Raw genomic sequence first — 12,070 nt, 5'->3', positions numbered from 1 at the left:
CCCTCTCTACTGGGCCCATTAGAAACTAGTGTGTTAGAAACTCTCTCAAGTATACCATCTTTTTCTACGCTTGCATGCTCTTCAAAAAGAACAAGTATGCCCCAAAAGGAGCTACATATTGTGAAGTGCCAAAGGTTTCAGTTATGAGATTCTACTCTAAGTAATACGTAACTTCAGTTTAACAATTGAGAATGAAAGAAATCCAGCTATCAGAATATTCACCCTACAAAGGATGATTTTGAGAGCTTGAATCTATTCTTCAAGGCACCCAGCCTCTTGAGCATTCAATGAGAGTGGAGGGGAAGAAAAGAAAGAGAGAGGAATGCAGAGGTATTAGAGGGTTTTCACCTGCCTTTGAAAGTTTATGAGGCTTCTCATCTGCTCAAGCTATTAGGACAAATTATTCACTGGCTGGAATTTTTTTGTGCACTTCAGGGCATTGTAAGTTCTGGCAACTGGAGTATATACACCCCAAAAACAGCGTAGACTGTTCTACGTTTATCAGCTTAACTTCAACCAGGCTCCCAACTGACAAATTTCCCTTTATAAGGGCAGATTACTAAATTTTTCCTTTAAGAAAAAATAAATACAGATTTGATAATGCACGCAAATTAATCTTTGGCTCAACTCAACCATTGTAATATTAACAAAATACTTTTTTGAATCCAAACAGAATCTTCATTTTCCATGGCACTGTATCTTAAAGATCGATCAACCTGTCCACTATTACATGGAGCTGGCATCCTCTAAGCCCTAGTGAACTAAATCAATCAGAGATGAGGGAAGTAAAAGGTCACAAAAGCCCAGATTTGTTTCCGACTATGTAACTTTCAGTATATTGTCTACCTCCCAGCTGAAACACGAACAATGAGTGCTGGTTACAAACTGTAAAACTTTGTCATTATGCAGTTCTTACATAATCATTTTTAAGAAAATAGGTTTTTTACTTTACTACCAATCATGACACTATATAGCATATAGTTTATTGTGTCATCCAGTATATCTATTTTTATTTCCATATCCAAAATACTAAAATACTAGAAAATTCATTTTGTGATGACCTCCTACTGATCCATAAAGGTTTACTATAAAAAAACGTAACGAACAGCTGTAAAAGAAGGCTTCCTTTATTAAAGTCACTTTAGCTTACTCTAAAAACACCAATATCATCATCCTCACAAAAATTGATACTTATCACATGCAAACCATCTCCTTATTCTACAACAGAATCTTGTCAGTTAAGAACTGCAAAATATACTTACTTGCATTTCTTGTTGGATCCTTTAGTCTATATATCAGCATGTATGCATTTGTGGAGCTGGTGGAGAAAGAATAGTTATCTCAATTTATCAGAGAGCAGGACAACATTGATTTCAAAAGTTTTTGGTTTTGGTTTTTTTTTTTTTTTGTTTTGTTTTGTTTTTTTTAAGTAAGAAGCTATGCCATATATATCTTAACAATACACTAACCAAAAAGTATTTCATAAAAATAAATATCACATTATTTTAATGATCTGAAACAGCAGTCAGGATAGTTCTTACAAATATTTGAAGTGTTTAGTATTAATTTTGAGCTAACACATTAAGCATATGCATCTTAGCCACTCATTTGATTACACTAGACCACCACCAGAAAAAAAAAAAAAAAAAAAAAAAAAAGTATTACAGTACTACTAACCTAGCAAAAGCACTGGAATAATAGCCTCTGCTTCCAGAAGATCCACCATATGTTTTCTTAATATCTTCCTGAGTTATCTAACAGAAATACAATTAAATGATTATTTGAGAAACTTGCACTAAGCAAGAGGCATTTATTCTCATTAGGAAAAATGACATTACATAATCAACACACAATTTTAGTAATTCTGATTTTTAAAAATATTTCTGCTTATTTTCTGACTGAAAAAAACCCCCAACCTGTTTCAAAGCGATATGCCTTTCCATTTTACTATGAATGTAAACATTTTTTTAAAGCAGGCACTTCTTAGAAAAACAATGTTCAGGTTCTTGATTGCAATGATGTTTATGGATACATGTAACACCTGACATGAATTAGCAGGACAGGTTTAACAGCACTGTCTGAGTCTTCACACACATAGAAGGCAAAGTCTAAATCCAGCTCAGTCTGTACACACATAAAGGGTTCTTTATGAACCACTCCCCCTTCACCTTCAAGAAGAAACACTCCTCCCCTTCAGTGCACAAAACCCTATGAATAAATAAATCCCTAGAAATCAGTTAAGCTAACGAGTTAAACATATGTATATGGCAGGACATTAGGATGAGAAGATGAAAAAGTAAATGCTTGAAATATCTGCACCTAAACCCAGCTTCATTCTATGTTAAGTGAAAAATCACATGCAAAATAAAAATTTATTGGTTCATCTATTAATACACAAGATAACTAAAAGTATTATTTTTTACCTTGCTAACATGCTGATCATTAAAGCTGTACCAGTGGTCATCACTAAAAGATTTTATACAGGCGTAATAATGGCCACCAGCAGCACTTCCAGAATGAACCATAACGGAAAAGAGCTCATACAGTAAAGAACTCTGAGGACAGAAGAAAAAAGGTGTGATATATATTAAGGTAACCAAATGATCATTTTTAAAAGTTTTAAAACAACTACGCAAACCCAAATATATAGTTTTATGTTACAAACCAGACCTGTGTAACAGAAATGCATTACTGCAATAGCCACTGAACAACATCAGAGGTCTGACATGCTAAACGTCACACAAGAGCCTGTAATAATGGAAGTAAAGAGGGATTTTCCCTTTTGCTGGTAGGAATAGAGAGAAAAGACTAAACGACTTGGGAAAAAAATCATGGAAACATTTTTGAACTGAATGAATACATTTCTGTTGCTGCTTTTCTGTACAAGCTCTGAATTAGTGAATTCTTAGCTAGATAGACATTAAACATATCTCCACACAAGAAAAATTAATGGTCAGCTTGCCAAATAAACCTGAACTTTGTGGCAGCAGGCATCACCCTTGTCTGCATTCTCGAAGATTGCCTTCTGCCCCCTTAACGTATATCACAAACCGGCAACACACCATTCAATGCTCATCAGTACTCTACATAAATTTCTCTCACACCACTCAAGTTTGCTGTCATAAACCTTTCTTTTCACAGATAAAGGATAGAAAAGAAGGGTACTAACGGTGTTATCTTCAGTGTCATGTGTACTTTAAAACTGAACAATACCGGCTCACAGAAGTGTTGCAGGAATTGAATTTTTTTTCGACTATACAGAGGAAATGCTCTGCAAATTCTTTGCATATACTGCATCCATAATTAAGATACCCAAACCAAAAAGCTATTAACAGGGCTTGACAGCTAGTTTGCCTTGAGAATAAGCAGTATGAATTAATTCGCAAAAGCTACTGTCAATATTAAGACATGACTTTGCATTGCAGATACATTACATACAGATACAATACTCCATCCCTGTTCCAGTCAATTTAACGTCTTTCTTTTTTCCAGCTCAGATTGACAGTATTCAGAACATCTACCAAAAACCCCTCTCAAATGGTTTAAGGTAAATGTAAACATTGACAGATGTGCAGATTAAAATGCAAGTCAGTCTTTAAATATTTATGAAAGTAACAGTTACAGCCAAACAGCTTCCCAGCATGTCTGTATAAAAGTTATTGGCCAAGTTTCAGATGAGTTCACTGAATTATGACACACGAAATACACATTGTAGACGTTACCACAAAACTCGAGTTTTTTGATGAATTTTGTATGGCCAAGAAAACTCCACCAGGTTTCTCTAAGATCTCTACTAATCTTTATGTCCCACAGAAGGATGACTGCTATCCTAGACTGACTGGCTGCTCAATTCATTTATATTAAACTCAAGATGACTGAATGAATATTTATCATTTAGACCCATGGCCTCATCTATATGACTGTTTTTATGAGGACCAGAAATGGATAGCTGAGACTGATCAAAACTTTCCAATATCCTCCTTAAGCTACAAGACATGTCTTGTCTGCAGCCAAAGCTGGCAGGCCTTTTGACAGTTGGCCTCAAATTAAAAACACTGCTCACAAAACAAAACAGTCTTTTAGTGTCTGCTGCCAAAACAAGTTATGTGGGAATTCTCCGTCTGAGACTGGGAAGATCATTATTCTCAGGTGACCCCCAAATTAGTTACACGTTTTCCTCAGCAGTAGTGTCAATTTTTGGAATTTGAATAAAAACATACACTTCAACGCCCTCACCCTACCCCCAATATCAGAATTTTTGTCATTTACATTTGTGGTGGGTTGATCCTGGCCAGCACTAAATATCCACCCAGTCACTCACTCCTCCCCTCAAGTAGGATGGTGGAGAGAATCAAAACAGCAAAAGTGAGAAAACTTGTGGTTGGAGATAATGACAGTTTAGTAAGTGAAGGAAACAGGAAAAAAGATACAACGAGGCAAAGGCATTACTCACCACCTCCCACCAGCAGACCAATGCCCAGCCAGTCTCTGCGAAACAGGTATTTTGGAAAGCCCCCAGGTTTTACTGCTGAGCATGGCATGACATGGCAGGGCAGGGATATGGCGTGGAATACCCCTGTGGTCAACACGTGAGCCATCCCAGCTATGTCCCACCCCTAGCCCTACTCATTAAAGGATCAGAATGAGAAATGGATTGCTTTGGTTGTGTGCCACACTCCAGCAACAGCTACCACACTGGTGTGCTATCAACACTGTTTCAGTCGCAAATCCAAAACAGAGCACCATACAGGCTGCTATGAAGAAACTCCATCCCAGTCAGACCCAGTACAACATTTTTTTTTAAAAACATACCTTTTCACTGCCAGCTTTAGAAATTCTTTCTGCTGCACTGTTGCTTTCAAGGCAGATTCCTTCATCAACTCCATCATCGTTAGAAAAATCATTGCTCATCTGATCACTGTGACAACTGCCTTCATTTTCAGCTCCACTGTCAGTGCAACTATCGGTCTGAGGAGACTTCTTAAAAAATAAGACACATGTAGTAACATTATATAACACTTAAACAGAACAAGAAGTAACAGTATGTTTGTGAAATGAAAAAATTCCAATCTGTAAAACAATGAAACTCCTCAAAAACCTAGAGACCTCTGCAATTCAGCATCAAGACCGGACTCATTTCTGCTAGTAACTGTCTTCAGTCCATCACCTAGATCAGTGCTGTCTGGACTTGTGTGCAACTGAATGGTAATTACCTGGTTTCATACCTGACAAAATTGTATCTGTTACTAACCTATTCCATTTACTAGTTAATTCAATTAAATACCTGTCTAATACCAGATAGCAAATGCTATTGTAACACGACCCTGTTAATCTGAGCTGATTTGACTGGAAATAAGTTTCATCCACAAAGATTTTTTTTTCCCCCATTTCGACTCACTGGACAGAGTCAAAGTATTACCGTAGTACTGACTGGCGTTCCATTAGCTTAAAAACGTGATGTCAACAATACTGTGAATGCAGTTCATTTAGCACAAGTCACTATATCCACCTCTTACCAGATCCTTTTTCTTCTGGATAATTCTTTTGATTTTCTGACAATTTTGTCTCAAGTTCTACTCTCACAGATGAATTTTCATTCTCATTCAGCCCCCCTAGTAACACTTTGAGAGATATCAAATTGCTTAAATGGGATACTTCATAAAACAAAGGTCTGTATGGAGTCAGAAAAGCCTCTCCATATGCCTATCAACACAGTATTTCTCTTATACCACCACAAGCTAGTTAAGTGACATAACATTTTCAGTAATGGAATTAGAGGAATAAATTTAGTCTTTAATACAGGAAGCACATTAAATACTTTTTTGGCGAATGTAATAGCACAACATGAATTTCTGCCAAACCCAGAAGAGTTAAAAGCCAGAAGATTATGGAAGTGAAAACCAAAATTTTAAAAATCTTATTTCTACAGCATACACAACACTGTGAGTCAGAGAGGAGGACTCAATCATCAGTGTTTTCTGGACTAACTTCAATATTCAGAGTTTCAAGACTTTACATCACCTCTTGTGACCAAAACAGATTCAGACACAAGTTTAAGACATATGTATACTAGATTTTCAGTACAGGTAGAAGCCCCAAGACCAACCCTTTCAAATCACTTGAAGATATGAGAAATCAGAAACAACTTCTTTATGGAAGTGTGGAAACTCTACAGTTATAAGAAAGCATGCTTCCTTCTCAGTGTAATGAAAATCCACACAGACAGATTTAAAAACTTCAAATTAAAACATTGCCATGACTAAAAAGCATTTTATGTAGATGAATAATGTTGTTAAAATGGGTTATCTGATCAACAATTAGATTTACTTAAGAAGAAACTTCAAGAAAGTTAAGACTTTTCTCTGAAACCAAACACTTTACCTCATCCTCGACATCAATGAAGACACTCATGTCTAACTCCTCAGGAAAAGTCATACGATCATTGAGTTTAATTCTGTGCATAGTGGTATAATCAAAGTCAAATCTCTTCAGCTGTAACGTCAGCAGATATGGAAAATGCAAGAACCGCAGACCCTAAATGAAGCGAAGACAAGATTATGCTACTAAGGACTGGTATTTGAAAAAAAATTATTTTCATAAATTTGTAAAGTTTTTACCTTCCTTGCATCACATTTCTTCTTACATCGTTCACAAAAATACTGATTGGGGCCATCAAGAATCTCAGGCTGAATGAAAGCATGCAGTGCTTCTTCCTAATAACAAAAAGATGTTACCTGATTTTTAAAGAATGTTTACTATGTAGGTATAAATCAGAACAATGTATTTACAATGAGATTGCAAGCACATACAAATCACTTCAATTAAATCTACAACCAACATCTGATTGATAAAAGTTTGATACAGACAGTCAGGAAAATAAAAGAAACCAACCTTTCTATCCAGTTCAGGGTTAAACAGTCAAACCACAATCACTGCTAACTCTATTTCATTCAGTATTCGATGAATCCAAATTGTCTTTGCTTTAATAAGCATCCCATATAAAATGACATTTACTCCTGTTAATCTTGCACACCACATTTAGTCACACCTGTTCAGTCAACTGCTGTGAAAATTAGCTTAGGTTTTTTACCCTGATTTGGTCGTGTTCTCCCACAATTTTGAGACAGTGGCTCTGCGTTTTCAAGAGGAGTTTTTCCAAACAGATACCATCCAATAATTACTGGAGGTGGGGGCAGGAAAAAGCATTACTCAGAGTCCTGCCTGAAGACAGCCTTAGTCCCATTCTATGGAAGCACTTTAGGAAACTATATTTGAAGATAATACTTTTAAAGTGAAAGGTGGGGAGAGGATAGAGGGAGAGTATTTGACTTCACTCCCAAGGAGTGAGAATCAGATGTGGCATCTCCTATAAAGACGGAACTAGCATCCCAGCATAAACCTATGAGGCAACTGACTGATAACTGGAATTTTGTCCTCTGACAGCTGCATAAAAGTTCTGTCACTAATGCTTCAGTCCAGGATTTTAATGATTTCTACTTTGCTCCTCTCTACAGCAAACAATATTCAAAATACAACCAAACTGATCGTAAGTCCTCCCCCTAACATAATTTGCAACAATACTGCACGCAAGTTGTATATACCTGAGAACAAACTTGTTCAAACAAAATTCACTAGAGAATACTGAGATAGGTTCAGTGAAGAATGTTACCAGGATTTTAAAAGTTAAAACCTTTAAGCCAGTCAGCTTCCAAGCCGATAGGCTCTGAGTTTCTGAACTCCAAGGGCAACCCAGAAGTTCTCTATTCACTTAAGGAGGTGAAAACAAATACAACTTGCACATGCAGACATTTAGTTTAAAGCAAAAATGATCAACAGAAACAATGTTTTTACAGTCATCATCTTTTACAATGAACTGTAGCTGCTCCCTAAGTCTGAATAAGTAAGAAGGTGAATTTACACTGCCAAGTTAAGCCCCAACTGTAACATGGCTGGCACAGAACTTAAGATTACTACCTAAATCCAAATCAGTTGTTTGGCAAGTCACACTTTGGGAGGAAATCAAAGATATGACAAATTCTTTGAAAAGCCTCCAATTCTTCCTTTCTCCCTTCTTTTTTTCTGAGAACTCAGGGAAGCAGCAAGAACAAAACAAACGTTTTACAAAAGCTCTGTTGCTGTTCTAGGAGAAAAGTATTTTGAAAATCAGTGACAACTACTGACACATGAAAAATATACCAAACTCAATAGAACATCTGTACATTGAAGGCAGTTGTCTCACTTCACCATTTTTGGATCCAGCCAGAAAAGTCTCTGAACAGCCCCGAAATCACAGCTGTTACACAGAGAGACTCTCTAGTCACATGAAAACATTTGAGAGTCTGAGCTGAACTGCTGTCTACATATTTACTTCTGAAAGGCTACAGAGGCTGAGTTGCCTTTTACTCAAGGGCAAAAAATAGATCATGTTTAGTAAGATTATGTACTGAAATGTGAGTAATCTCATTCTAAAACATCAGACAGCTACTAAGCAAATTATAACACTGCTTTAAAAGGGGAAGAAAAGGATTACTACAATTTTACTATTCTGTACACTAGTTAAGGATTAACATTCAAAACTATTTAAGTGAAAGCAAAAAATTTAATAACCAACACAGAAAACATGAAGCGTAGAAAACATCACAAGATGAGCACAGAACTCTTATCAAATCAAATACTAGTTAAGACAATAAAAATGTATTTTGATTGTAAGAAAAAGGTCGCAATCGATGCATCAGCATGCATATGAATGAATGGGAATATACAAATGATGGGACATAAATGATTACATAATGCTTACATAGATTCATGTGATGTGCAATTTAACAAGGAAACATACCATAAGTTTTTACGTATGGAAAAAAACGATGAACCTTCAGACTCCCAAAAACTGAATGAAGTATTATTACATTAGTCTTGTGGTTTCACTGCTTACCACACATAGTGAGCTGTGCTTTGAATAACCTGATTAAAATTCTTGAGAACTCCATTATTTTTGAGCTGTACAAATATCTGTATGTTTTTCAGTCCTCATATAAGGGAACGTTGGTGTTCCTCAGGTTTACTCATTTGTGTTTCCTCCACTTTTCTCCTATATAATCTTTATACCAAAGTTAATTCTGCTGATTAGGATGTTTCTTAATACAATTCCTGTTCTAATGCAGTTCACCATTTTCTACTCTGACAGTTTACTCAGCAAAACCAGTGACAAAGCTTCTACACTGCACAACCTGTCACATGACATTCCCCCATTTTTGTGCAACTCTACTTTTAGAGTAAACGTTACCTTTGAAGTTATCTTCAAAGAGGTAACTATTACGTAGCCTTAGAGCTACTAAGCATTTCCAACATTCCCAACACACACACACACACACACAAACTTCAAAACATACCATAAATGATCAAGCAATACATCAGTATGACAAAGGCTATTTCACAGAATCAAAAGAACAATATAGACTGAAAGAGACTTCTGGAGATCTCCTGATCCTAACTCCCTGCTCAAAGGAGGCCCAACTTAAAGCACGCTGCTCAGGGCCTTGTCCAGCCAAGTTCTGAGTATATCCAGCTTTTACTATTCTGATTACAACATTTATAACAATTAGCATACTAAAACACTGTAACTAACAGTTCAAACTAATTATTGTCTGGCTAAAGATAGATACTTTGGACATGCTCCTCTCCACAAAAACGCACTATGAGATAGTAGTTTGACAGGTATCTTACTGCAAGCATCTGTAAATGTGTAAACCTGTGAACAGGAGCTGTAGAATCTTTACGAAAAGTTACACAATAAATATCGATTAGGCAAAACTATTCTTCAAAAAACCAAGAAACTAACTGCCATCTCAGATTTTCATAACTCATCTAGTTTTCCCACGTTCAAAGAATATGCTCAACTAAAACCAGAAGACCTTGTTACCAACCCAGTTTAAGAACATAAAGTATCACTCCATCCACATTCTAACTGCCTTCACCAGTTTCAGTTTGGCAATGACACCTCAAAGTAAGTTCACACAGACATCCAAATTAATTTCTACCCAGAAAAAGTCTACTTGTATGCATACTTAAAACCTCAAAAGAAAAGCTAACACACAAAACATGGTGAAAACTACCACCACGTAGCAAAACAGAACTGTACTTGCTATTTTTATATTATTGTATATTATTACTATCTTCTGGTGTTCTAAAGCAAATTTCCACCATTTCCTAAAGCATAATTTCAGCATGCCAGCTAGCTCCCCATTGCATCAACTTCTCTCAGCTGTTCTTTACTCTGCAAATTTTATGTTTTGCAGTAAAAAATATTTTTAGATTCTGCCTAATGCCATTAAGTTCAGGCATCGACACAAAAGATACTAGTACCTACAAAAAATCAGTATGTCATTTGCTGCTCCTATTTACCTCCTCGAAACAAGCTATATATTTTTATGTCTATATTTCTACTAACCTCCAAAAAAGGCTGATTGAGGGTTTTTTTAAACCATGCCCTTGAACAGTGCAGATAGTTTCTGAAAAAGTACTTATGCTATCTTGACATACATACTGAGGAGACCTCAGTGCCTCAAGCTGCCCTAATGAGTTTGTAGCCATGTGGTCTTACTACATGAACTTGGGAGATGGAGCAGGGAATTAGAAAAAATTTCAAAATGCAAATCCCAAAAATATACAGAAGTATTTCAGAGTTAGTTCATATTAGGAAATAAAGAAAGCATAACGTTATCCTTCCCCGTTCTACAGTGTTCCCAATGTATTTAGAATTAATACAGGTATTTATAAATAAATGCAACATTTCAGGTATCTACATTTTTTGGTAGTACACAATGTCGAACAGTGGGATAATACAATTTATGTGGCATTCTACAGATTAACCTTACTTAAAGCTCATACATCCATTCTCTCTTATTAGAAAGTAATGGAAAATCACTTACCTCTAACTAGAGTTCTTTGAAGGTAGTATCCTCCTTAGATCCCCTATCTTGGGTTGTGTCGCCTGCTGCAAGTTCCCTCAGGAGCTGACTAGCAAGGTCTAAAACGTTTTACATTCCCTTCTATAAGCCCTATTAGCGCATGTGTGAAGTTTTTGATCTGTCACTTATACCCTTTTACCTACACCTACTAAATCATCGTCTATGGATCAATGGAGGATACTACCTTCAGAGAATTCCATTTAGAAACAGGCGATTTTTCCCTTCTCCAAAAGCAAGTATCCTCCATATCTCCCCACTGCTGAAGACTACAAAACTAAAAATTACATCTGCTATAAATAATACGCAGGGAGGAGAATCAACTGAATATAATCAGAATATGAATTAAAAAAAAAAATCTCAAAATTTGAAGCATCAAAACAAACTGCAACCATGTAACTGCATAACAAAAATCTTAGAACTATTTTCCTCACTGTAGTATACCCAGTAAATGCTGATTTACAGGAGAAATGTCAAACACTACCAAAAGTAATCAGATATTTAAGCTCTTACTTGTTCAAGCTTTCTGTGTTTTTACAAATATGCAAAGCTGTAGGGTTTGGGGTTTTTTTTTTTAGCATTCCGCTATAGACTTCTCTAAGAAAAAAAAAAAAAAATTCTATTTCAGACACATGTACAATGCATTGTTAAATGCGGAATACAACTATATGAACTGAGTAGTTTTCATTACTTCAACAGATCAGAAAAATCTCATTATCGAATAAAAATTACAACAAAAATTTTTGGTTTAGGGACTGTTTCTAGAAATTAGTTTTAAAACGTGAAAAGGGAAGCCATCTACATAAAACGTTAATCTGTATAATACAGCTTAAATTAGCTGGATAGTTCTAAAAAATTTTAATGCAAGCTTAAAAAGAATTAAAAGGACTTAACTAACTTGAATCCCTTTTGTGAGATTAACGTCCCTCATTTTTACTACTTCTCAAGGTTGGCATTTGAAGTATGAAGCACTTTGAACCTACACTGCAGTTTAACCTAATTCTAACAAATCTTTTCTTAACAGAATTACTGTTAAGAATTACGGACTGTTGGTGCTTTAAAAATATTGCCAGCATACTAAATACAAAAGGAAAAATACTTTATAT

The 12,070-nt window shown here is 35.8% G+C and overlaps 1 protein-coding gene across 4 annotated transcripts in view; it reads right to left on the bottom strand.

The window, feature by feature from the left end:
• USP47 (ubiquitin specific peptidase 47) overlaps window positions 1-12,070 on the bottom strand; it is a 59,779-nt gene that overhangs the window by 21,124 nt on the left and 26,585 nt on the right. For 3 of the 4 annotated variants that reach the window (XM_037403385.1, XM_037403386.1, XM_037403388.1), the window contains 6 exons: window positions 6,618-6,713; window positions 6,382-6,534; window positions 4,813-4,980; window positions 2,424-2,555; window positions 1,678-1,754; window positions 1,263-1,318 (listed from right to left, as the gene is read on the bottom strand). In XM_037403385.1, coding sequence (XP_037259282.1) covers window positions 1,263-1,318; window positions 1,678-1,754; window positions 2,424-2,555; window positions 4,813-4,980; window positions 6,382-6,534; window positions 6,618-6,713 — 682 coding nt within the window. The remainder of the gene's footprint in view (window positions 1-1,262; window positions 1,319-1,677; window positions 1,755-2,423; window positions 2,556-4,812; window positions 4,981-6,381; window positions 6,535-6,617; window positions 6,714-12,070) is intronic. The other variant, XM_037403387.1, reaches the window with a different exon arrangement.

The sequence above is a fragment of the Falco rusticolus genome, chromosome 10 (assembly GCF_015220075.1).
Source record: "Falco rusticolus isolate bFalRus1 chromosome 10, bFalRus1.pri, whole genome shotgun sequence".
Taxonomy (NCBI): Eukaryota; Metazoa; Chordata; class Aves; order Falconiformes; family Falconidae; genus Falco; species Falco rusticolus.
This window is presented reverse-complemented; position numbering and strand designations above follow the sequence as displayed.